This window comes from Ovis aries, chromosome 12 (genome assembly GCF_016772045.2).
Source record: "Ovis aries strain OAR_USU_Benz2616 breed Rambouillet chromosome 12, ARS-UI_Ramb_v3.0, whole genome shotgun sequence".
Taxonomy (NCBI): Eukaryota; Metazoa; Chordata; class Mammalia; order Artiodactyla; family Bovidae; genus Ovis; species Ovis aries.
The window spans coordinates 65527070-65554019 of NC_056065.1; the positions used below are offsets into that span (position 1 = coordinate 65527070).

Consider the following 26950-nt stretch of genomic DNA (forward strand, 5'->3'; position numbering starts at 1 on the left):
CTCAGAATCTATTCCTCTGGACTGTGAACTTCACTAATGGGTGTTTTTTTTTTTAACCCCTTTTAGGTGGGACAGGATGACTAGAATGAACTGGAGTTGGTTATTTCCCTTCCCCAGGTCACTTAGGTTCTTATAATAGCCCAGCAGGTTAGGTTCTGGTTACCTAGTTTTCTCTGAGGGCAGGCTTTGTTAAGAACTAGAGTGCTCTGGCATATTTTAAAATGGTTTCCTTTCCCTCTCTCTCTGCTGGAAGCATGAGGGGAATTTTCTCTGATAATTGCTGTGGGAATCTGTTTGGCGTTCTAGAGGCAAATGTGACATTATTTGGGGGGCTCCCCTCCCTGTGACTAGGTCCTCCTGAAGTTTTTAACTCTCAGACTTGTCTGCACTTGGCATACTGCAAGGCTTTTTCAGGTACAGTTCAGCGTTTCCCCCCAACACTGGTTCCTCCTGCAGGTGCGTTGTTGAGATTCCCCAGTCTCTGTCTCTCCAGTTTGGGGACAGTCGGGATCCGTCTGTCCTCCCCTTACTTATGGGTCCTGGAAGAGTAGTCGATTTTTCAGTTTGTTCAGCTTTACATGCAGAACTGGAGATGAAAGTCTTAGCCTTTTTTCTTATTTTTTTGAAAAGAGAAAGATAAGCTAGTAAACCTCTTTGTGTAGAATGCATAGGAGTTTTCATCTCTTTTCCCTTCTCTGCCCTTTTCTTTATGCGGTAGTCACTTGTTGCAAAAAGGCATTTAGTAGTGGCCTCTGAGAAAAACTACTTTTAGTGTTGAGAAAAACTCAACATGCAAAAAAACTAAGGTCATGGCATCCAGTCCCATCCCTTCATGGCAAATAGATGGGGAAACAGTGAAACAGTGACAGCCTTTATTTGCTTGGGCTCCAGAACCACTGCAGATGGTGCCTGCAGCCATGAAATTAAAGACGCTTGCTCCTTGGAAGAAAAGCTATGACCAACCCAGACAGCGTATTAAAAAGCAGAGATGTTACTGACAAAGGTCCATCTAGTCAAAGCTATGGTTTTTCCAGTGGTCATGTATGGATGTGAGAGTTGGACTATACAGAAAGCTGAGCACTAAAGAATTGATGCTTTTGAACTGTGGTGTTGGAGAAGACTCTTGAGAGTTCTTGGACTGCAAGGAAATCCAACCAGTCCATCCTAAAGGAAATCGGTCCTGAATATTTATTGGAAGGACTGATGCTGAAGCTGAAACTCCCAATACTTGGGCCACCTGGTGCAAAGAACTGACTCATTTGAAAAGACCCTGGTGCTGGGAAAGATTGAAGGTGGGAGGAGAAGGGGACAGCAGAGGATCAGATGGTTGGATGGCATTACCAACCTGATGGATGTGAGTTTGAGCAAGCTCTGGGGCTCGGTAAAGGACAGGGAAGCCTGGCGTGCTGCAGTCCATGGAGTCACAAGAGAGTCGGACATGACTGAGCTGAGTCACATGTTGAGTGGTGGTTTTCAGTCGCTCAGTCGTGTCCAACTCTGCCACCCCATGGACTGCAGCACACTAGGTTCCCTGTCCTTCTCCATCTACCAGAGTTTGCTGAAACTCTTGTGCATGGAGTTGGTGATGCCATCCAATCATCTTGAGGTTGTATTGAAAAAGCTTTTGAAACCACATTGAGTGTCCACAAAAGTACTTTGTGATCTGCCGTATGTGACAGTGTGGAAAGTCAGCATGAAAGCCAGATACTCGTGGTCCTTCAAAGAACGTTCTGAATATACTATTGACATTTTCCCTTTGGTTATTGAAGCTGTGAACTCCCAACATTTAACTGTGACTAGATCTTTTCTCAGGATTTGTTTTGTTTCTGTCGCTGCTACTGAAATTATCTTGTCTGAACTGTAATGCTAATATTCGCATCACAACTTTGAGTATCTACTTTGTGCAAGAAACATTTCTGTTTTGGGTCTCTCTTTTTTTATTCAGAAGTGTCATTTAGGTGGGGGTTGGGCCATGGGTAGACCTAGATCTTCAGTTTTGTGGTAAGGATCTTCGGGCAGTAGTCATCTCCTATCGCTGGAAAGAATCTACTTTGTCCGACACCTCGCTTCCCTCCTTCACGGGCTTCAGCTCTGCTTTCCAGTCTTTCAGATTGTAGTTTTTATCTAGGCTATCCCTTCTTACTCCTTTTCTCTTTCTTTGCTCTGTGTATATGTCAGTAGTATGAATACCTAGATGACTCCCAAATACCAGTCGTCAAAGTCACAATTCATTCTCACCTGAAAAGCAAGCTAAATGTTGTTCCTGGCTTGGGCAGGAATGAGCTGCAGACAGAAATGCAACTTGTCACTAAACCGAGAAGGGGAAAGTTTGTATATGATTTGGGGAAGGATAGAATTTAGGTTAAACTTAAGTGAAAAAATATATATTGACCTAAAAGCAAAGAGGAACTAGTTCTGGGGAGCTTATCTGTTTGGTAACTGCCAAAGGTGGAAATTTGAGCTTCCTGAATACATGTAGTTCATGTGCTTTAGGCCAAAGTAGAATTTATAGCTACCCTCTGTATATGTGGATTGTTTTGAGTCAAAGGAAGTTTTCATCTCAGATCCCCTTTTGACCCTCCTTGGCCAGATCACAGGAGATGTGAGTAAACATTGTTGATATCTGCACTGCTGACATGTTCGCAAAAATTGAGATACACCCTCTGTGTTTTCTTGGACTTCTAACTTTTATTGAGGCTTTCAGTGGCAAAGTCAAAGATCTCTCTTGGTAAATGTCACATTGCACTTGGAAATATGTGGGTTATTTTCAAACGTCTTTCAATACTGATTTCTAACATAATTCCACAGTGATAAGAGAACAGACTCTGTTTCAGTACCTTTAGACCATGAAATTTTTGCACTTTGTTTTATGTCCATGGGTATCTTCCAATGTCTCCTAGTTTATTGTCTGGGAACTTAAATAGAACTTGTATCCCACTGTTGTGTGCGAACTGTAGAAATCTTAATTATGTTGGATTGGTTCTCATAGTGATTTTCAGGTCTACTGTATCCTTCTACTTCTCTCTATATTCGTTCTGTTAATTTTGAGAGTTTGATATTGAAACTCCAACTAAAAAATCTTAATCTACTTAAAAAATAATTTAATATATAGTGGAACCATATGTAACCTTGTTCTGTATTTTCCAAATCTCCTGTAATTGTGATACTTTCATAATTTAAAAAAGAAAAAAAAATGAGATAGTGGTTTTGGTAATCAGCAAGATTGTATCCTTTTCTTTTTCTTTTTTTTTGTAACACCTGCTGTGTTATCTGGTAAGATGGTATCCATGCCATAGCATTTAAGACTAGTTACCAGGGAACTTATGATTGATTGTAATACAGATTCAAACAGAAAGACTGGAAACTTTTCAAAAGTCATATTGATCCTGGTTTTCTAAATGATACTGTGATGTTTTGGAACTACAACTAACTTGTGGTTTACTTTCTAAATCTTAGTTGCCACAGGTATACAAATACCCAAATCAGATAAAATTTGGCTATGTTCAGCAGAACTGATATCTCTAGAAAAAGGCCTTAGGAGAATATTTTATTTGACAGTTCCTATTAGTTTGCTGGGGGAGCATTTTACAGACAGATGAAAGGAGTGTTCTGTTTGTAGTTGACCCCAGGGTAACAGTGTTGGGACATGCATTGGGATTTAGAGTTCTGAGAAATTCCTCCTGTCTTAGTAGTTTTCGTTCTCTGACAGATTCATTGTGTTATTATAGAGTTTATGGTAGAAACGTGGCACATGTGTTTACAGGGAAGCTGTATTTAAAGGCAGTTTACCTTGAGTTCAGTGAATTCCAGAGTCAGCTTCAGAGCTGCATCCTTGGTAGGTTTGAGACTGTTGTTCTTTACACACACACATCCCACCCGACCCCACCCCACATACACCCTTTATTTGCTAATATGGAGCAGTGCCTCTTCCACTAATTTTTTCTGATTGCTGTATCTGTCAGTATCTTTACGAATAGGTCCTTGAAACTTAGAGGCTAAAGGATCTTTGGTTTTTTAATCTGAAATATCATATGTTTGTTTTAGTTTGTACTTTGTCAGTTTTCTAAAGGTCTTCTCACATTTTCAACTGCTGTGTTGGAAATTATCCAAATTTGCAAATTTCCAATCCTTTTTTTTTTTTTAATCCTGTACTTTAGATGTTAGCCTGTTAAGAAAAAGAAGGACAGATTCTTTTTACATTATCTGTTGAGCCTGTCGCACAATACAGGTTGCACACCTTGATGCCAGTTTCTTTTGTTTCCTATTTATTGTTCCATTCCTTACTCACAACCTTGAATTTTAGTCTGACTTTTAAAGGAAAGGCATCAGAAAAGGCCTGTGTATCACTCTTGTTTTCTTGCTTTTTCTAGTCCCTTGCATTCCCTAGTCTCCTATGGAGTGTTTTGTACTTCATTTTTTTCTGTTTTTCCAGCCAGTTTTCAACACTTTTATTCATCTGAGAGGCTACAAGTAAATGGAGTCATTAATATAAGCCTGGGATTCCTGGACAAACGGTGTCTTAACAGAATGAAATCCAGTAGCAGCCATTAGTCTCTCTGCCTTACGGTTTTGGAAAGTTTTTCATTATGACTGTTAACCTGAACTGTACCTTACTTCAGTTTCCATTGGTTTATCTACCATTGTAGCAGTCTTAAGTGGGTATGGGTCATTGGTTGTTTTCTTGGGGAAGACCTTGAGGAAAAGATAGTTCATTTGGAATTTCAGGGGAGGCAGTAAAGGGGAACAGAGAGTATAAAAGGTGGTGATGCCAAAACATAATGTTGGGTGCATAAGGACGGCAGCTTTCAGATAATCTGAATGCTTTTTTCTTTGCTGGAGAGTCTTTAAAGCCATGCTGCTTTGAAGTCCAAGTTTAATTTTAAGGCTTCAGCATACCAGTCAGAAAGACTGGCCGTCGTATATTTGGTACTTTTTCTCCTTTCTTTTCTAGAGCTTGTTTTAGTTGTATTGATAACACACACTGCATATAGTAAGATCAAGCAATGCTCATAAAGTGGTGGGTTCTTATTGTTTAGTTGCTAAGTCGTGTCCCACTCTTGGTGACGCTGTGGACTGTAGCCCACCAGGCTCTCTGTCCATGGGACTTCCCAGGCAGGAATACCGGAGTGGGCTGCTGTTTTCTTCTCCAGAGGTTCTTCCCGACCCAGGGAACAAACCTTTGTCTCTTGCGTTGACAAGTGGATTCTTTACCACTGAGCCGCCTGGGAAGCCCATAAAGTGGTGGCTAGAAACCATGATTTAGTCCCTAAAGTACAGAAATGTTAACCTTAGTCCCCAAGTACAGAAATGAAGAAAGGCCTCCTCCATTAAACAAAGTGATGTCTCTTAGATATCTCCTATGAAAGATTTTAGAGAGGCTTATAGCAAAGTTTGTTGCTCCAGAGAGCAGACACTGGTCTCTTGGGTCTCTTGTATCCGTTGGCTGCTAAAGTTTAACTACATAGCAGTTAGTAGAGCCTGTGCCATCATTTGATCGTCTGAAGATTGAATGATACAGAAAAGACAGTATTTCATCAAGGAGAAGTTTCTTTCACAAAATTCTTTCAATTTATGATTCTCAGAGAATGGAGTTAAAGCATTCAGGGAGATACTTAAAGAACCACAGGATACTAATAATAGAATTAACAAACTCAGCTAGTGTAGTGACTGTGCAACTCAGCTATAATAGCTGAGAAAAATTGCTGAGATTTCAGATTACTGTTGGGGACACTGATCAGGGATCATACAGGACCTGAATGATAATTTTAGTTCAAGGACAAAAGGCTTTTGCTTGTTTGGGAGTCCACTAGTTCCAGTAAGCCAAATGAACAAGTCTTTAGGGTAGACTCAGTGGACAGCCTCAAAATTATAAACAAAATCCATGATTCACTCAAATTTGAAAATTTTGAACATTTCACATTTTTGCTTGGACAAAGGAGAAACTTCATGTGGAAATGTGGCTTTCTGTCAATGAGACAGTGTGTATTGAATTTTAGAGGGGACTAGAATGGCACCCCACTCCAGTACTCTTGCCTGGAAAATCCCATGGACAGAGGAGCCTGGTGGGGCTGCAGTCCATGGGGTCGCTAAGAGTCGGACACGACTGAGCAACTTCACTTTCACTTTTCCCTTTCGTGCATTGGAGAAGGCAATGGCAATCCACTCCAGTGTTCTTGCCTGGAGAATCCCAGGGACGGGGGAGCCTGGTGGGCTGCCATCAATGGGGTCGCACAGAGTCGGACATGACTGAAGCGACTTAGCAGCAGCAGCAGAATTTAGGTTAAAGTTCAGTGAAGTGCTTTTACTTAAAAAAACAAAGTTGAGTTAATTGCTCATTAGGTGGAGTCTTGAGCAGATATTTTAAAATGGTATCTGTTAAAAGTGGGAAATTCAGCATCCTGGATACAGATAGATCATGTCCTTCATTGTTTATGTGCCAGTGTAGAGTAACGTACTGTGATAAAGTTGTGTCTTTAGGCAAGTGTGATATTTTTCCTTCTCACTGTCTACTGGACCACTCTCCCTCCCTTAGTGTTCCATTAAATAATTAGAACTCAAGGAGACCTTGAAATTGTATCAGATGGTGAGCACTAGGAGGAACTAGGACATTCAGCCAGAAGTAAAGAAAAATCAGGTGGGATGTGATAACAGTATCCAAATGTTTGAAAGACTGTTGTGTGGAAAAATGGCTCGACTTAAATCAGCTTGCCTCTAGAGGGCAAGCTGTAGGGGTGGGTAGCTAGCAGTTTTGGACTCACCACTAGGAGGAGCTTTCTGAAGTATAAGCTGACGGGAGTTTCCATGAGTGGAGCTGTGAGAGCAGAGGCAGGATGGCCGGGGCTTAAAGCGCTTAGAAGGCAGATTCTGTGTCTTTGGGAAAAATTGAACCAGGTGGCCATGCTGAAAAGTCTTGACATTTTCCTGACTTAGTTCTAAATTCCCTGACCACTAGTTTCAGAAAGATACTTGCTATCTTGGGTGAAGAGGACTTTCTATACATGAGTAATAATGAAGCATTCTCTGTATGCGGGCTGTTAGATGTTCAGAGATCAGTGATAGCCTCTTGCTGTCAAGTATCTTGTATTTATAAATGGAAATATTTTTGAGCTTTTCTTCATTTCCATTCTTGAACCAGTGTGTAACTTTTTTTTTTTTTTTACTATTATTGACAGGATTTAAATGTCTAAAAATTAGTTTTGAGGTTTACTTCCCTTTCAGATACTAAAATTATTTTTCTCTCCTCTTTATTCCCAGCAATGTCTCAGGCTGTGCAGACAAATGGAACTCAGCCATTAAGCAAAACATGGGAGCTCAGTTTATATGAACTACAACGAACACCTCAGGTAATGTAGACCAAGATAATTTAGGGAAAATATGAGACATATGAAAACTGGAATATATTTTTAGAAAATGAAAATTTGAAAGACCATAACCGTAATAATATATACAAAGTAGTCCTAATTTTTGTGTATGTTGGTTGACCATTCGTTGAAGAAATAATTTGAGTGCCTATTGTGTACCAGGTCTTAAATTAGGGACTAGGTAAAGTGGTGAATAAAACAGATGTGGCATCAGCTCAGGAAGTTTAGACATCAAGCAAGTAAATTACACATATGAGAGGTTGTATATAGGAAAGTTCCTCAATGCTGTAATAATAACAGGGTAACTAGGGAAGACTGTTTTGAGAAGGTGAAGACGGGAAAGACTGGGAGAGGAACAAGCTTGAAGGAGATAAACATCCTTAAAACTGAAGTCCGAAAGTTTGAAATGCCTGTAAGACAAGCAGAAATGCTACCTAGGGGTCTGGGCTAAATATAAAGTTTCAGGACTTGTCAGTGCATTTTGAGCACAGGAATGCCAGATTACCTAGAGAGAGATGAGCAGAAGGCTCAGAACTTCATCCAGAGGAGCTTCAGCATTTAGAAATTAAGTAATAGGAAAGGAGGCTGAGAAGGAACAGCCAGAGAAATGGAAGGAAAAATGGGAGATGAGGAGAGGAGATAAAAAAGAGGACAGAGTGTTTCAAGGAGGATGCAGCTACTGTGTTCAGTACTACTGAGAGGATGAGTAAGATGAGGATTACAAGAGTGAACATTCGAGTTGGCAGTATACAGCTGGTAACCCTTGAGAAGAATAAATTCCCTTGAGTAGTTTGTGCTGTGTTAAAGAGGGAGGAGGGGAGGTGAAGGTGAATAGGTAATGCTTTAGAGAAGTTTGGCTGTGCAGAGATGCCGAAATGAGTGAAAACTTGAGGGGAACGAAGAATCAGGGAGTTTTAAATTTTGTTAGTGAGAAGTGGAACTCCTCTCACCCCAGCTCCCTCTGTACACAGCTCTAAGGTTCACGTTTCACTGCAGCAAGCCTATGTTAATCCAGATTGATTTAGTGAGGAGGAAGAGATTGCTGAAGTCTGAGAGCAGACAGAATAATTGAAAGGGGAGTATGCTTGAGAAGGTAGAAAGGAACGTAGATTTGATAGGAAGTGATGTACTTTCTCCCTGTAATAAGAACGAGGAAGATGCCTTATAAAGATCAGGTAGAGAGAAAATGAGAGCTCTCTTTTAATGAAGTAAGGTGATCTGTTTAACGTTTACATGCTAGAAGGTCTGCAGATAGAAGAAAAGGTGTGAAAAACACTGTAGTGAAAAGAAAAGTGAGTTTTCACTGATACCAGTCTGGTTGTGTGATCCCTCCCCCTTTCCCCTCTGCATTGCTACACAGATACACAGGTATAGAAATGCAAACCTAGATGGATGGTTTATCCAGGCTTGGGATTTTGCTAGGCAAGTTTTCAAGAGGCCAAGGGGGACAGGCTTGATTACTAGCTGGGTCATCATCATACCCTGTGTGATTCATAAAATGGAGGTTATAATTCCTAAGTCAAAAGTTTGTGTACATATTAAAGGTTGAAATAGATACTTGATAAGGGACAGTATCTACAGTTTCATTGTCTTTTCTTGTGGAGTCATCAATCTTTGACCCTAAAGAGAAAACACAAATATGATGGAGAGCCAGTGGAAATAGGAAGTGTCAGTAACCCTGTTGGAAGCCCTCATTTCTACCTGCATCCTCCTCTTCATAGCCACTACCTCCCTCTTCCCTCAGTCCACAGGAGCCTGTATTGGTGCCTTTGTTCTCAGTGCCGCCTTGTGGGAAGGGTAGGTAGTGGTAGTGATGCAGAAAGTAGGAGTCGCTGATTTGTGCCTTTGGGAGATGTGGCCTGAATTCTACATTGGAACTCCAAGTGCATTTCTCACTGATAACAGTTTTAGTCATGACAGTTAGAAATACTAATACTTGTTACTTCAGACAGATATGCTATAGTTTAAATCAGTTTGTAGGTTAGCCTGACAACCTGACCACGTGGTATAAAACTGCTCTGTGGATCAAGATTTTTTAAGGTTTAAAAAGTGATTTTAAAGCAAAATCCCGTTGAACTGTGCATAGAGAATATTTAAATTCATATTTTAAAATCTTTTAAAGGATGGCATGAAGTATATAGTTTATTATCAAAATGGTACACTTTCGCAGATGGAAGAATTTTTAGGGTTCCTTTAGCCTCAGTGTCCTCATTTTGCAGGTAAGAAGATAATGTTAAAATATTTAGAGTTGCAGAGCTAGTTGTTGAACTAGAACCTAAGCCATCTGACTCCATATTTAGTGCTATTTTAAAATTACGCCAGGCTAATTTACCATTAGTTATCTTTTAAATATATGATAAGCTATCTTTGACATTATGATAACAGATTTATATAATGCTTTGGTGCTGGGGCTGAGGGAAGTTGAAGGAGATTATAGATAAAACAAGATTGGTTGTAAACTGACAGTGATGTTGACTGGATGATGGCTACACAGGTGTTCATTTTTGTCTCTTCTGTATTCTTATATGTTTGAACTTGTCCATAACTTTTTTAAAAAAATTAGGATTTAATTTTAAAGTGATGTTTTTACAGGAGGCAATAACAGATGGCTTAGAAATTGTGGTTTCACCTCGAAGTCTACACAGTGAATTAATGTGCCCAATTTGTTTGGATATGTTGAAGAACACCATGACTACAAAAGAGTGCTTACATCGTTTTTGTGCAGACTGCATTATCACAGCCCTCAGAAGTGGGTATGTTAAAATGAGTGACACCTAGGCATTTACATTATGTGAGGACCATATTTCTAGTGCTTTATCTAAAGTCTAGGTTGTAATTGCTAGAGAATCTTTGTTTTGAAATAGTTGGTTTTATATAATTTTAGAAGCTTTTCAGGATGAGTTTTTATTTTGAGGAAACTACAAAGTTTGAAACCATGGTTTTTCTACTTCTTAAATATATAAAATAATATCCTGATGAAAGCTATTTCAATAAAATAATTGATAACATGAATATATATTAATGGATAGTTTTCTCCTTATATGGCATGGATATCAGAAAGGGGAACTTTATATTAGGAAAGACTAGATTTTCATTTCTAAAATGGTTATATATAAATTATTATAAGGAAGTATTTAGATTTTTCTCTGTTGGCAAGTAGTAGAGAGTATCTCAGGTTTCAAAGACCGTGCTTATAGCCACTAGTCAGATATTCAAGGAAAGTCAGGTTAATCAGTTTAAATTTCTGTGACTTAGTAAAGGTATTGGGGAAAAGATGATACTAATCTGGAAGCTGGCTATTTTTGTCTTCAGCCCAAAGATACTGGCATTACTTATATTTTCTTTTCCCTCTTTTTATTTAGCAATAAAGAATGCCCTACCTGTCGGAAAAAGCTAGTTTCCAAAAGATCACTAAGACCAGACCCAAACTTCGATGCACTCATCAGCAAAATTTATCCAAGTCGTGATGAGTATGAAGCTCATCAAGAAAGAGTATTAGCCAGGATCAACAAGCACAATAATCAGCAGGCACTCAGCCACAGTATTGAGGAGGGACTGAAGATTCAGGCTATGAACAGGTACGGGCGAGAAGGCAGAGAGGGTGGCCGCTCTTCTGAGTGTTTTATTAAAGACTGAATTTACTTACCGCCTTCCATTTTGAAAAAGATAAAATGCAGTAACCAACAGTAGTTCTGTGTAATTAGTTTTTCATGCAGGTATAATATATGTCTCCTGGGGTAATAGGGGATTCCTTTTAAAGTAGAATCATAAAAACAAAACAAAAACCTCTCATATACCCACTTCTGTCTCCACTCACCACTGTACTTCTCCTCTTCTCTTCATAAGAGTTGTCTGTGCTCACCACCTCCAATTTCTTCCCATTTTGAACTCCCCCAGTCAGGGTTTACCCCCATTCCTCATATCACCCTTGTCAAGGTTATCATTGGCCTCCACGTGGAAAAATCTAGTCGCTGATTCTGAGATCTCATCTTACTTAATATTTTACACAGTTAATTTCTCTTTTCTCTTTGATTGGTTTTCTTTCCTTGTCTCTCAAGAGATCATATTCTCCTGGTTCCCTTTGTATGTTGTTAGCTGTTTCTTGTCTCCAAACCTAACATGTTCAGTACTGCATTATCGCTTTTCACCCCCTACTTCTCTTCTTTCTTGCCTGTTTCAGTTGATGGCAACACCATCATCACACTTGCTTTAGCCAAACATTTTGGGGTTACTTTTAATCTCTCCTTTTTTCCCAGTCTGTATACCAGTCTGCGAGTAAATATATTTTTAGCTTTTCCCATAATACATCCACGTTGGTATAAGCAGCCACTGTCTTTCGTTTGAAGTATTGAAGTAGCCTCCTGATTGGTCTTTCTACTTTCCATGCTTATCACCATACCATCTGTTCAAAGCACAGCAGACAGAATGATGAGGTGAAAGTCAGGTCCAAGTTCTCCTTTGCTTTGAGGCCTCCAATATCTTCTCTTCATAGTCAGGCTAAAAGACCTTAATGGTAGGGTAGCTTCCAAAGCCCTATACATTCTGAGCACTTTCCTCACCCCCATTCTTTTTTCTGCTCTGACATCTCCTTATATGTTTAGGCCTCAGGGAGAGTCAGGACTTTCCAAAGCCACGTCCCAGTCTAGCGGCTTTCACCTTGGCTGAACATCAGAATCACTTGGGAAGTTTTTGAATCCTAGAGCCTCAAAGTTATCACTTCAGACTAAGTAAATCAAAATCTTTGATTGGGGAATAGGCATTCATATTTAAAGGTACTAGAAGTGATTCTGAAATGCAGACCTTCAGTCTTCTACTTGGAGAAAGAATCCCCTTTGTGAAATCCTTTATGGATAGACTTTCGATTTTGCTGAACGTTTCTAGTGGTGGGAGTATGTGACAGAAGCTTTGTTCAATTGTTAACAACATTATTAAAGCTTCTTCGGTGTTTTTCAGACTTAGCAAGCTTGTTTCTGCCTTGGCGCCTTTATACTTACTGTTCTGTCTTTCAGGAACCTCTTCTAGATAATCTGCATGGCACACACTATTTTTTCAGGTGTCAGCTAAGTTTGCATTTTCCACCCCAATTATAAAATGAGTATTGTTAACTGCCTTGACGGTTGTTTTGATGAATAAATAAGGTGTACATGAAGCGCCTTGCCCAATTACTGGTTTATAGTATTTGAGCTTGTTAGAGAGACGCTTCTCTATTCATGCTCTGTATTTAGATATCTCATCTTTTGTATTAGAATAATTTTGCATTGCATTAGCTGACTTTGGGTGAGGTCAGCAGGCAGAGAGTGCTTACATATCTGAATTATACCTTTCTTTTGATTTAAAATCTCATAAGAAAAGTCTCCAAATGTAAGTAAGTATTTGCCAGTAGTCCCTATAATCAAAAAAGAAATTTTTTCAGTGAATGTAGATATTTGTTAAATTTGTTCAAATGTTTGCCTGTGTATGTTTCCCTAAACTTTTCAAGGACATGTGGGAAATAGATGCCGTTATTCAACTTGGAACAAATTCAGTTACTAAGATGTTTTTAGAATTTAGGTGTTTGTTGTTTTTTTTTTTGGTCCACGTGGCTTCAAGATCTCAATTCCCCAATTCCAAGGGTTGAACCCAGGCCACAGCAATAAAAATCTGGAACCCTAACCTCTAGGCTACCAGGGAACTTAGAATTTAGTAACTTCAATAAATATACTTCTAACTTGATGCATGGAGAAGGCCTACATGTAAATTTCATGCAACCTGTTTTTGTGTTATTTTCCTCTTAACTAGATTACAGCGAGGTAAGAAACAACAGATTGAGAATGGTAGTGGAGCAGAAGACAATGGAGACAGTTCTCACTGTAGTAATGCGTCCACGCATAGCAATCAGGAAGCAGGACCTAGTAACAAACGGACCAAAACATCTGACGATTCCGGGCTTGAGCTTGATAATAATAATGCAACAGTGGCAATTGACCCAGTAATGGACGGCGCTAGTGAAATTGAATTAGTGTTCAGGCCTCATCCCACACTTATGGAAAAAGATGACAGTGCACAGACAAGGTAAGTGTGGGTTAGTTTCAGATTATCTGAATTTAGAATGTTTACTTTGGAGTTAGAAAGCAATTTCAGGTAAGAAGTAAGGGTGATATTTGTCATCCCATTGTTGCCAGCTGGATAGTTTAGCTGCCTGCATTGTTGTTTTTATTCCTCATGTGCTTGCCATCTACAGATGCATATCTGAAAGGAAGGACCCTCCTAGGCAGAGGAGGACAAAGGATCATTTAAATGTCTTAACAATAATGCTCTAAAATTTTTGGCTGGCCAGCATGGCTGCTTTATTATCTCTCTTCAGAGAGCACACTACCTGCCATTAAGAACAGATACGCATCAGGTTGAGTGAGTGAGTGAATGATACACTATGCTTTAAAAAACATCTGAAAATTAGCCCTTAACGCTCATTCTGAAAAACCTAAAATTAATTCTTAGACAAGAAGAAATTTGCTTATATTCTTAGTAGTATTTTTGCTGCTGTAGATTCAGAACTGATGGTTGGGGTTGAGTGGTATGTTCTTTTTTTCCTCTTTGTACAGTGTGTATTTCTATTTGATTTTTGTTATTTTATGTCATATATTATGGATGGTGAGGTAGGTAGAGCTTTCATGGCCTGGTTGATGTGAGCTTGTACCTTTCTCTCTTCTGTACCTTTCAGTAGGAAATTTTTAGATAATAGAGGAATTAATTTCTGATATTATTTTGTCAATAATTGAGATATTTGCATTTTGTATGGCTTTTTGGAAATGTGTTTTATAATTTACATACATTTTTATCATTAATCTAGAAATTAAGGTTTTAATGATTTGTTTTTCCAGATACATAAAGACTTCAGGTAATGCCACTGTTGATCACTTATCCAAGTATCTGGCTGTGAGGTTAGCTTTAGAAGAACTTCGAAGCAAAGGAGAATCAAACCAGATGAACCTTGATACGGCCAGTGAGAAGCAGTATACCATTTACATAGCAACAGCCAGTGGCCAGTTCACTGTAAGTATTTAAAATAATAGGCTGTTGATATTGGGGGCACATTGAGCATCTGAGTGGCAAGTTGTGGGGTGGGGCCTAATAAAATGGTGCATACACTGAAGAGAAATTGCAGCAGGGTAGTTAACTTGATATATCCATTTTTCTTTTATGAATGGTATAAATGACAACAAGTTTATCCTAAGTTTTTTTTCAGATGGACTTTAATGTAGTTCCATCTCACTATTTTGTACTTGGAGTAGTTTTCATAATTGTTTCTTTTTTGTTTTAGGTGTTAAATGGCTCTTTTTCTTTGGAATTGGTCAGTGAGAAATACTGGAAGGTGAACAAACCCATGGAACTTTATTATGCACCCACAAAGGAGCACAAATGAGATTTTACTAAAACCAGTTCTGAGAATGAACTTTTTTATAGCCTATTTCTTTAATATTAAAGATGTACCGTCATTACTTTTATGGACAGAACATTGGATATGTTATTCAGTTTTCTTTCTGAGCCAGATTCGTTTACACTATTAGAATCTTTTCCCCTTAATTTAAGATCTCCTTTTTGGAAGAAACTGCAATTATTCAGTACTTTTTCTTTCCTTTAAAAAGTATATCTAAATTGTATGTTTTCACAAAGTGTGGTTCCATTTGGAGCATCTTGGAGCTTTTGACCCAGGAATTTTTCATAGTTCTGTATTCTTGAGTGAAGATTCAGTTGGCCATCTTTCTCCCTCCCTTCAAAAGTTTTTTAGGCCTACAGAATGTTAAATATGTATTTTGACTTTTTTTCCTGGAGTCTTGTATATTTATAGTTTTCTATATAAGCTGTAGTATCTTCATGAAGACCAAGGCTCAAATTTACTGTGCTTAAAAAACAATTCTCATAGGATTATTATTTTCATGGTATTTTCTTCCATAATATCTCATTTTTAAAGAAAAGTTCTTTATGAACTTAGTGTCCATTGTCATGCAATGTTATTTTCTTCCATTTTTGTCCCTCTAAATTTGGAATTTCTGATCCTGGGAAAGAGAACCAAACAAGGTCTCAAGTTCTGTGAGAACTTGGTTCATTCACAGATGTCATTGAAGAAAGAAAATTTTAATTGTTCTTATGTAGTTTTGCAAGTGTGTATTTTAAGAAGTCTTTTTCTTTGTATTTTATTGTCACCTCATTTCCTTTATTATGTGTATGTTTTTTCCTATTAAAATACCAGAGACATGGAGATATTTTGCACTTTAGCCTTGATGAAAAGTACAAGATATGTTCAAAGCTTCCCTAATTCTTTTCTTATTGGTAGCTGCATAAGTTTCAAAAATAACATGGCACATAGAACTAACAATAGGGAAAATTTGCTTCTGTTTGAAAAGTGTGTTTAGCATTTTGGGTTGCCATATCAGTTTATAAATTTGGTGCTCTGCTAATTACACTGTATCTAGAGAAGCAAGCTAATGGAGCTTGAACCCTGCCTTGATGTGTAGTAAAAGATAATTCTGTAGAAGAATGTCAGCCAGAATGGTAAAAGTCATTCTACTCTTCTTAATTTAGTTTTATAATGAAGGACAGTGTGTGGTGTTTGGACCCAAAAGGCTTTATGATTACAGGTCAGAAATAAGATTGACTTGTGTTGTGTTTTTTTGTCCCTGTCCTGATTTCAAGTATGTTTCCAAGTTTATATTATCACAGTATTTATGAAAACATGTTTGCATTGGGAAATTAACCATAAAAAGTTTTTACCAGGGGAAAGTTACCCTCCAATACCATTGTAACTGAAAGCCTATCTAGTCGTTGTAAATATTTACCTGTCATTTTTGACAGATCGGGGCCAGCTTGATGTTTTAAATATTCACCCCAATATGAAAACTTAAAGGCTTGTTCAATTTTTTACCATTTTTTGGAAAATATTTAAAATCTGTTTTTACAATTTTTGTTTTTTTTTTGGTAATCTGTGCCATGAAGTTTGAAAACCACCAAATATCAAGGAAAATTTTGTATTCAGTTCCTTTTCTGGTGTAATGTTAAATTGTATAGATTATTAATGCATGTCCACTGAATATAACCCTGGTTTTGTGATATAACTGCTTAGATTTTATTGGTGATATTAGATTAGTGATTGCATTAAACAACTAAATTTCCATTGTGATTATTAATTGACATTTGTCTTTAAGCAAAAAGTTATTTGTGAATATAAGCTTTGTGCTTAGAGAATGTATGTGTTTTTATCCATCAGTATGGGAGGATATAAATTCTTTGCATCATTAGTGAATTTACTGGATGTGTAATCCTTTGCAAAATATAATTACAGGTGTTTGATAGAGCACTGAGTGTATAGTGGCGTGTGTGTGTGTGTGTATGTATATGTATGTTTGTGTGTGCTGGAGGGTGGGTACTGTTAAACATACTATTAACTATGAGTGTTTCATAAAGTATTATCCAAGTAACTTCTATAACCACCTTCTCAACTGAGAAATGAGACTTTGGATTGTACATTATCATTTTAAAATTTATTAATATTATGCTAAACTATATATAACCTAATTTATCACTGTAACCGTACAATTGAATGACATTAAGATACATTCAGAGTGTTGTTTAACCATCACCACTATCTGTTTCTGGAACTATCTTCCCAATCAGAAACTGTACCTGATAAGTGATACACCCAGGTAAACTCTATTTTTCTTTGAATTTGACTATTTTAGGCATGTTATATATGTGGAATCATGCAGCATTTGCAGCATTTGTCCTTTGTGTCTTAATGTTTCATAACATAATGGTTTTAAGGTTCATCCAGGTTGTAGCATATATCAGAATTCCATTCCTTTTTATGGCTGAATAATATTCCACTGTATCCCATGTGTTGATGGGTACTTAGATTGATGGAAACTTTTTGCTATTGTGAATGCTGCTGCTGTGACCATTTTTGTACAAGTATGTTTGAGTTCTTTCAGTTCTTTTGGGTATGCACTTAAGAGTGAAGTTGCTGAATCACATGTTAATTCTATATTTAATGTTTTGAGGAACCTCAGGCTTTTCCACAATGGCTGCACCCTTTTACAATCCCACCAGCAATACAGAAGGATTCTACTCTCTCCACTTCTTCACTAACACTTGCTGTTTTTGCTTTCAGTAGCTGTGCTTATGGGTATAAAGTGTTATTTCATTGTGTTTTTGAGTTGCATTTCCCTAATGGCTTGTGATGCTAAGCATATTTTCACATGCTTACTGACCATTTGTATATCCTCTATGGAGAAATACCCATTTAAGTCTTTTGCCCATTTTTAATTGGATTGTTTGTGTGTGTTGTAGAAGTTCTTAATATAGTCTGGATATTAATCTGTCATCAGATACATGATTTACTCATATATTTTCTCCCATTCTGTGGGCTGGCTTTTCACTCTTTCAGAAGTGTCCTGTGATATACAAAAGTTTTTAATTTTGATAAGTTCCAATTTTTCTATTTCTTGCCTGTGCTTTGGTATCATGTATAAGAATGCATTGCCAAATCTAATATCATGAAGATATTCCTCCAAGAGTTTCGGTCTTTTTTTCCATCTTGAGTTTTGTATATGGCAAAAGATAAGAAATCAGCTTTGTTTGCATTTGGATATGAAGTTTCCCCAGCACCATTTGTTGAAAAGATTGCCCTTTCTCCACTGAATTGTCTTGGCAGCCTTAATTAATTTTCAGTTAATGAAAATCAATTGACCATACATACAGCATGGTTTATTTATGGGCTTGTATTCCATTGGTCTGTATGACTTTTCTTTTGCCAGTACCACTCTGTTTTGATTATTGTACCTTTGTAATTAGTTTTACATTATCGTTTTAAGTCTTCTGAACACTGGGAATGACAATATTTCACTTGTACCTTAGGACTCTCAACTTGGAGAACTAAACATGAAATAATTGAAATGCCAAATGAGAAAAGATCTCTTTTAAATTCCCACCACATTTCTACTTAGAAATACTTGGTTTACTAAATCTTAGAAACATAATTATTAGAAAGGAAAAGTAACTAGTGTTCCAGCGTGGTAACTATAAAAATGGCTTCCTTGATAACTTTTCTGAATTAATGGAGTAAGGACTGCTGAAAATCTGTTGTTCATAAAAACAATGTTAACACTAAAAGTTGTCAAAATCAACTTTGTCAGAACTCTTAAAAAAAAAAAACAAACTAAAAGCTTCCAGTAGTCTAAAAAGCATTTATTCAACAGAAACTGTAACAACATGGTTTGTAACATTTTAAATTTCCCTGTCCATCTTTCCTCAGTTCCAGGTCAGCTTTGAAAACGAGCAACCTTGCAACTGTTAAAACCAGCAGCCTCTTAAACCACTGGAGGGAACTTGAAGCACTACAAAAAGCCCACTCTAGAGAATTGTCACTATTTGACCTACCTCACTGAAAAGCTCTGTGTTCTTAAAGAGTTTTGTCTTTATTTGACCTGACTCCACTCACTCTGTGCAAACATCTGTATCTTTAGCCTGTTTACCATAGAAGCTGCTTGAGGCTGTGATAACAGTTGAGGCTAAACAGATGCTGACCAAAAAAAAAAAAAAAAAAAAAGTCGTGCCTGTAGAGGGCTTTGAAAAGTTCCAGCATATTCCTGGGAATCTAGAAGGCTGCATGTATAAGATGTTATGCATACCCAAAAGAAAAATGAAGGCATTAATCTAATCTGTGACAGAACTTGAGGCTCTGTAAGTAAGAAGTGAAAGCTAAGGCAGAGTTGTAAACTGCATGTTGAAGTGTTGAAGGCATAGCCCAACAGTTTCAAAGAGCACTTCTTCAAGATTGGGAGAGTTAACTGTTTAAAGGCATTAAAGAACATTGCTGTCCAGTCATTAGCTGACCTCTAAGCTAACAAAATGGAGAAAGAAATGGCAACCCACTCCAGTTTTCTTGCCTGGAGAATTTCATGAACGGAGGAGCCTGGCAGGCTATCGTCGTTGGGGTCGCAAAGAGTTGGACACGACTGAGCAAAGATTATTCACATTTAAGCTAGCAAAACAGAATAAAACAGTCACACACAGCAAAAAAATGCAGGCTTTACAGAGTCAGTCCAAGAAGTTCTAACCCAGCAAAACCTGAGGAGGAGAAGGGATTCTGGGTTCAGAGTTGGCATGTTATATTATTTTAAATGTTTAGTTCTCAAAAAAATTTACAAGACTTGCAAAGAAAGTGGGACAAAGCCCAGGTGTTGAATTTATTAAGTAAAATTTTGTTAGCCTTTAAAAGCTTGTTCAGAGAACTAGAAGAAACCATGTCTTAAAAGCTAAATTTGAGAATAATCTTGCTCCAAATAAATAACAATAAAAAGAAATTATGATAAAAGAAGCAAATAGAAATCCTGGATTGGAAAACTATAACAGGTGAAATAAATTCTACAGAGTCCCTCAAAAGCAGATTTGAACTGCTAGAAATATTTAACAAATTTGAACAGAGGTATTACTTGAGAGTAGCCAAATCAGAAAAAAAGGAATAGAAACACGGTATTGTAAATCAGCTATATTGAAATAAAATTTAAAGGAATAAAGGGGGAAAACTGCAGAGATCCCAGGGACACTTATCAAGTATAATAGCATAATGGGGGTCCTAGAAGGAGAGAAGGAAATGGCAACCCACTCCAATATTCTTGCCTGGAGAATCCCAGGGACGGGGGAGCCTGGTGGGCTGCCGTCTATGGGGTCGCATAGAGTCTGACACGACTGAAGTGACTTAGCAGAAGGATAGAAGAAAAGAGGTTACCGTATATTTGGAGAAATAATTGCCCCAAACTTCAGAATTTTACAAAAAAGAATTGGATATCTGAGAAGCCTCAGTTTAGTTCAGTCCAGTCGCTCAGTCGTGTCCGACTCTTTGCGATCCCATGAGAAGCCTAACTAGTGCTAAATAAGACAGGGTTTGAGAAACAGCAAGAGAAAAGTGATCACATATGAGGACTCTTTAATAAGATTAACAGCTTGCTTCTCATGGGAAAGTCATGGAGGCCCAGAGGCTCTGCAAGAAAAGAGTCAACCTAGAATTCTCTATGCAGCAAAATTACTCCTGAAAAATGAAAGAAACTAAGATGGTCACACACAAAAACAGAGCAAATCTGTCAGTAGCAGACCTGCCTACCTTATAGGAAATACTGAAGAATCCTTCAGGCAGAAATGAAAGGACGTTAGTAAGTTGAATCCACATAAATAGCGCTGGTAAAGTTAACTACGTAATGAAACATGAAGGACGGTAGGGACTTTTTGATTGTTCAGTGGCTAAGACTCCATGTTCCCAATGCAGGGGGCCCAGGTTTGATCACTACTCAGGGTTGATTTCCTTTAAGATTGACTGGTTTGAGCTCCTTGCTGGACGGCTCCTCTCAAGAGCCTTCTCCAGCACCACAGTTTGAAAGCATTAATTCTTCCGTCTCGGCCTGCCTTATGGTCCAGCTCTCACATCCGTACATGACTGCTGGAAAGACCTCATACCCTTGACTATACATATCTTTGTCGGCAAAGTGATGTCTTTGTTTTGTAACACACTGTCTAGGTTTGTCAGGTTTTCTGCTAAGAGGCAATCATCTAATTTCATGGCTTCAGTCACCATCTGCAATTATTTTAGGGCCTAAGAGGAAATCTGTCACTGCTTTCTTTCCCTTCTATTTGCAATGAAGTGATGGGAAATTACTTTTTGCTTATTCTGTGGTTCTTCCCTGTCCCTTTTTTGTTTCTTCCATTGTGGTTTGACGATTTTCCTTCGTGGTGTATTTGTGGTCGTCCTTGTTTTTGTGTATCTATTGTAGGTGTTTTGTGGTTACCATGGGGTTCCATGATTCTGTATTGATTCATTTTAAACAGATAGTCCTTTAGGTTCAAACACATTTTAAAGGATCTATGTTTTTACTACCTTTTCCTCTACTTAGTTATTTCTTGTTATATTTTACATCTTCATGTTTATTCCTTTCGGAGAAGGCAGTGGCGCCCCACTCCAGTACTCTTGCCTGGAAAATCCTATGGATGGAGGAGTCTGGTAGGCTGCAGTCCATGGGGTCGCTAAGAGTCAGACACAACTGTGCGACTTCACTTTCACTTTTCACTTTCACGCACTGGAGAAAGAAATGGCAACCCACTCCAGTGTTCTTGCCTGGAGAATCCCAGGGACGGGGGAGCCTGGTGGGCTGCCATCTATGGGGTCGCACAGAGTTGGACACGACTGAAGCGACTGAGCAGCAGCAGTTTATTCCTTTACTAAAGTGAAAGTCACTCAGTCATGTCCGACTCTTTGTGACCCCATGGACTGTAGACTGCCAGGCTCCTTTGTCTATGGAATTCTCCAGGCCAGAGTACTGGAGTGGGTAGCCTCTCCCTTCTCCAAGGGATCTTCTAACCCAGGCATCAAACCCAGGTCTCCCACATTGCAGGTGAATTTTTTACCATCTGAGCCACTAGGGAAGCCACCCAAAATCTCTTCCTTCCCACACCAGGAGTCAAACCCACGCCACCTGAGTGAAAGCCAGGAATCCTAACTGTTGGACCATGTGGAAGAGGACAACTCCCTTAGTAATTACAATTATAATTGATTTATAAATTTTTTGTCTTTTAACCTTTGTGCTAGCTTATTTGAGTGGTTGATACTTGGCTTTACTACATATTTGCCTTTACTAATGGGACTGTCTTTTCCTATAATTTCTTGTTAGAGCCTTTTCCATTTACAGAAGAACCTTCAGCATTTGCTTTTAGGGTTGGCTTGGTATTGAGGAACACTTTCCATTTTTGCTTATCTGAGTTCTTTATCTCGCCTTCAATTCTAAATGATAATCTTGCTGGGTAGAGGTATCCTAGGTTGCATGTTTTTCCCTTTCATCACTTTGAGCCATAATTTCATTAAATACATTTTTGACCCCCATCTCTCTTCTGGGACCCCTATAATGTGAATGTTGATACACGTTATCCTAGAGATCCCTAGAAGTGTGATCTTAACATTTAAAAAAGTTTTTCTTTTTGTTGTGTGATTGGGTAGTTTCCCTTGTTCTGTCTTCCAGGTTACTTATGTGTTCTGTATTACCCAGTGAGCTGGTCATTCTTTCTAGTGCTTGTCATTTCAGTTATTGTGTTCAGTTTTGACTGGTTCTCTCTTATATTTTCTAGTTCCTTTAAAAGTTTCTCACTGTATTCATCTATCCCTTTTCCTAGTTCAGGTAGCATTCTTATTACTAATGCTTTGAATTCTTTTACCTGGTAAATATTTATTTCATCAGTTCCCCCGCTGTAACCATTTTCTCTTGCTCTTTCAACTGAAATTCCTCTGTCATCTTATTTGGCTTATTTTTCTCTGTCCCTATGCAATCAGGTGAAACAGTTCGCTCTGGCATGCTTGAAGGAGTCCTTATGTGGGAGTAGCCCTTGTAGTCTGCGTGTTCTTTGGTGGGAGAGCTGGATCGGACATGAACACGGGTCACGTCTTTCTTCAGAGGAGCGAGCTGGCAGCTGTCACTTGGTGGGAGGCGGGGTTGGAGGTGGAGGGGCTGGAGTCGGGTGTGAGGCAGGGCTTCCCCTCTTCTCAGTTGCCCGCAGGGGTGGGGTCAGGTCTCACGCTGCTGGAGCAGAAGCCCCGAGGGTCAGGTCCAGGCTGGCTCAGGTAGCTTTCAGTGTGTGCTGTTGTTCCTCCCAGTACTCACCTTCACACCAGCGGGGAGCAGTGCTGGAGTAAGAGGTGCACAGTGGGCGTTAGGCGAGGGCTGAGGTGACCTTCCTGACTGACTCTGCTGTGCCATCACCGGAAACGGCTGCTCCTCACCTTGCTAAGACAACACGTAGGGTTTGAGCTGCCTTTAGCATCTCATAGCCAGCTGAGCTTTTCCACAGTTGTGGCAACCCTTGCTTCATGGTGAATATGCAGCGCAAGGCCCGCAGTGCTGGAGCATCTGCTCAGCGCAGGCTGGGGGTGGTGGCGGGCATACCAGAGTGGTCATGGAGAATGTCTGTGAGGTTTCCATTTCAATTGCCCTTTCCACCCAGCTTTGGGGCCACGTGAGTATCCAGGGGCTCCTCATGAGTAGAATACAGCCTTCCCAGAGCCCCCGTTATTCTCATTGGCCCTCCAACCAGCCAAGGGCCTCATCTTCCCTTTGTTGGACCCCAGGCTGAGGCACCCAATGTGTGGCTTGAACCACTTGCCCTCCAGGGAGGGTAATCTCCCTTTTCCTCCAAGCTCCCTCCCAGGGTCACAGGTCCCTACCTGATTGCTTGTTTTTCCTTACCTGTTTCTGTGTGGATCTTTTATACAGCCTTGGTTGTATATCTGACAGGTTCCAGTTTGTTTTCAGTGAAAATTGTTCCACATGTAGATGTATTTTTCATATGTTAGTAGGGGGAGATGGGTTCTATATCCTCCTATTCCTTCACCTTATTTCCTCTCCCCATACACATACATTTAAAATAATCAGATAGTCCAAATGCTGATTTTGTCTCATGGATTTACAGAAACTTTTCTTAACTATACAAAAAAATAACAACTTTTATTTCTTTTCGTGTTTGTGAATTAACTGGCAAGAATAATAAAGGTTTTCTTTTAATGGTCATAGAAACTAACATGTACTTTATCTATTCCTTTATTTTACTAAAATTCCATTAATTGGAGACAAGAAAAAGCATCCTTCTAAGATTATGCTGTAATAACATGAAGATTTTTTCTTATATTTCTTCTAAATTAATACTCTTATGTTGATGCAACCCCAACTCCCTGAATTTCTGTGTATGTCATGGGAGTGGTTTTTTTACATGATATACTTAAACCTTTCAGTCATTTCTCTTCCTCCATTTCCCAAGCTTAATACTTGTAAAAAAGTTAGTTTTTCTAAGAAACACTTAGGTAAAGGTGTATTAAATCCTTGGGACAAAAATCTAAATTTTTGGTATACCTTTTCACACAAAATTATATTCAGATGAAGCAAGAACCAACCATATTTATTAATGGAAACAAGATATTTTTTTCCAACTAATTTCCATAGTCATGTTAGCCTGGGCTACTTGTACAAAAAATTAGCACATACACAAACCAAAAAAACAAGCAAAACAAAACAAAAAAACCCACCCCCAAAAGCAAGAAAATCCTCACTTCATAAATTCATAAGGTGACAAGTTTTACCCCTGAGAGGTAGCATAACCAAGCGAATGAATATTGTACGTGCATTAACTGAGGCACTTGAGATCACCCAGTTTGTTTAATTCATAACGAAATCTCTCCTCAGAATTTCGTGCTTGTAAACAATTATATTAGAACAGTAGTCTCAATTTATTTCAACAAAATCTAACTCTAAAGTGTAATCATCAGACTTTAAACTTATCAGAGAGAGAAATACATTTTCTTATAAGTATTTAGTTGGAGAAATAAGATTTCTTGAACTTGGGAATATATTTTAGCCTGTATTTGTGAAATAATATTTGTAATCAGAAAGGACACTATTCCTATTTAGGGTCACTTTAATAAAAGGATTTTGGATTCATCTTACACATTACAAAACAGAAAAGATAAACATCGTGAATCACTTTAAGTAGAGCTGAGATTAAGTAATGTGTTATTTTCATAACATAAAATTCCATACACTCTGCATGTGAACATTTTCTTAGTTATTCAACAGTAGGGTGATCTCAGTCACAAACTTGGCTTCATATGAAATGTTTTCATTAAAATTTTAAGTTTTCTTTAAAATAAGAAAAACTTGGAAAGCATAGCTCCCAAACCAGCTAAATTAGAAACTGCTAATTTTCTGAATGAAAAGAGCACTGTGTTTTTTGTTTGTTTTTTTTTTTTTTTTTTTTTTTTTTACACAACTGAATTGAAAGGATAGAAAAAGCACTATAGTTGTTATAGAGAACTATTAGGTCACCAACACAGACATCTGAGAAACTTTCCTTTACATTACCATCTTCTGCAACCACCTGCTTCTGCTTTGTCATTCACTGACATTTCAACCCTGTCAGCTACTGTATCTTCAGATGCTGGTTGGACATGGCCCTCTGACTGTCCTCCAGTGTAAGTAGGGGTGCTGTACTTCAAAAGGATGGATTTAAACTGCATTAGAGGTGCATCTGTACGAACTCCCATTGGATCAAAATGAGTTCGGCTTACTCGAAAGCCTGCTTGAGAAAGATAGCACAAAAACTTTTTTAACCTGCAACAAGGAAAGGCAAAAAAAAATGAGGTTCTTGTTTTAAATCATAATGTCATAAAAATACTAAATATATACAGTTTGTCATTCACGGTCTGTCTTACTTTGGCATATTCATTCCTTTAATGCTGTGTCTGTGGATGTTGTAATAAAAGGGAGGATGTTCAGTATTGACATCAGTCTTTTGCCTCTTGACTAAATTTGCAGTTGTTTCATTACTTTTTCTCTTTCCTGAAATGTACAGATATAAACACAGAAAGTTAGCATTCTCTTAAAAATTACAAGCCAGATATTTTAATAACTACATACTATCTTCAAGTCTAAATCCTTTGACACAACATTTTGACCTATCTATCCAATCTTAATTCTTACAGTAACATAGCTTTTATTGTAATATTTATTCTTTATATTTTCACTATCCTTTACTCATGTAATTTTACTGTTTAACTGTTTGCTGAATCAGAACTTTTCTACCTTCTTCAGTTTTAAGCCTCAAGCCTACCTCCATCTTCTGTAGAAAGCCATTTTTGAAACCTGGGCCAGTCATTCCACAGATTTCACTGCTCTCAACACTACTCTGAGTTTGATTAAGTTCTGTTATTATATGTTTTCTTGTTTCATGTATTTAGGTCTTTAATAATGTGTATAAATCCTTCCGAAATTATATTCTAAGTTCCTGGAGAATAAGGTCCTTTATTTCTATTTATATTCTAAGTTCCTGGAGAATAAGGTCCTTTATTTCTATACTTGTATTCTCTACTGAACACCAGTAGAACTGGCCCTTGTGAACAATGCGGTTTTGAATTGTGTGGGTCTACTTCAACATGGATATTTTTCAACAGGGAGAAACTACAGTAACACATGGTTCAGTTTGTTGAATCTGTGGATGAAGGACTGACTTTAAGTTACACATGGATTAATCCCAGGGCTGTTCAAGACTTAACTGTGTTTGATATACGGTAGTCTTCATTGAACACAAAACGAACACAAAGTCAGTCTCAGGGGCTTGCATATAGGAATTTATGAGTACACTTTATGATCTCATTGCCTACTTTTTATCGCAGTACTTAGCCTTTACATTTTCAGTGAAAGGAAGCTAGCAAGTAAGTTTCTAGCAATGTATCCCTTCAAAAATCACAAAAGGAAGACAACTGAGATATCCAAGTTACCATATGGAGATTTTTTTCTGAATGTTCAGCTCTATATTTCTATATGAATGTTACTATGGCCAAATTTAAAATTTTCATGAACATTCATTTAAGCAAAAGTGTTCAGAAGACAAATTTGATGCATGAAAATGAATGACAAACTGCATTCAGAGATAAATATTTTGAAGTATTGACTCATGGCTTCCCCATTAAATCAGATAATTAAAACCTGATTATACTGTCACATTAAATCTAAGAAGGCATATGTACCCCA

At 38.1% G+C, this 26950-nt stretch overlaps 2 protein-coding genes across 7 annotated transcripts in view; one reads left to right on the plus strand and one right to left on the minus strand.

Annotated features, from left to right (window-relative positions):
* RNF2 (ring finger protein 2) overlaps window positions 1-16636 on the plus strand; it is a 41651-nt gene extending 25015 nt beyond the window's left edge. Inside the window, exons 1-7 of one of the 2 annotated variants that reach the window (XM_060396702.1) lie at window positions 1-6634; window positions 7255-7343; window positions 9954-10114; window positions 10724-10939; window positions 13140-13412; window positions 14222-14393; window positions 14662-16636. The exon at window positions 1-6634 is cut by the window's left edge and continues 24794 nt beyond it. In XM_060396702.1, coding sequence (XP_060252685.1) covers window positions 7257-7343; window positions 9954-10114; window positions 10724-10939; window positions 13140-13412; window positions 14222-14393; window positions 14662-14763 — 1011 coding nt within the window. In that variant the 5' untranslated portion in view covers window positions 1-6634; window positions 7255-7256 and the 3' untranslated portion in view covers window positions 14764-16636. The remainder of the gene's footprint in view (window positions 6635-7254; window positions 7344-9953; window positions 10115-10723; window positions 10940-13139; window positions 13413-14221; window positions 14394-14661) is intronic. The other variant, XM_027975957.3, reaches the window with a different exon arrangement.
* A 7666-nt stretch (window positions 16637-24302) lies between these two features.
* Window positions 24303-26950, minus strand: part of TRMT1L (tRNA methyltransferase 1 like) — a 36580-nt gene continuing 33932 nt past the window's right edge. For all 5 annotated transcript variants that reach the window (XM_004013870.5, XM_042229200.1, XM_012187727.4 and 2 more), the window contains 2 exons: window positions 25633-25759; window positions 24303-25531 (listed from right to left, as the gene is read on the minus strand). In XM_004013870.5, the coding sequence (XP_004013919.2) occupies window positions 25279-25531; window positions 25633-25759 (380 nt within the window). In that variant the 3' untranslated portion in view covers window positions 24303-25278. The remainder of the gene's footprint in view (window positions 25532-25632; window positions 25760-26950) is intronic.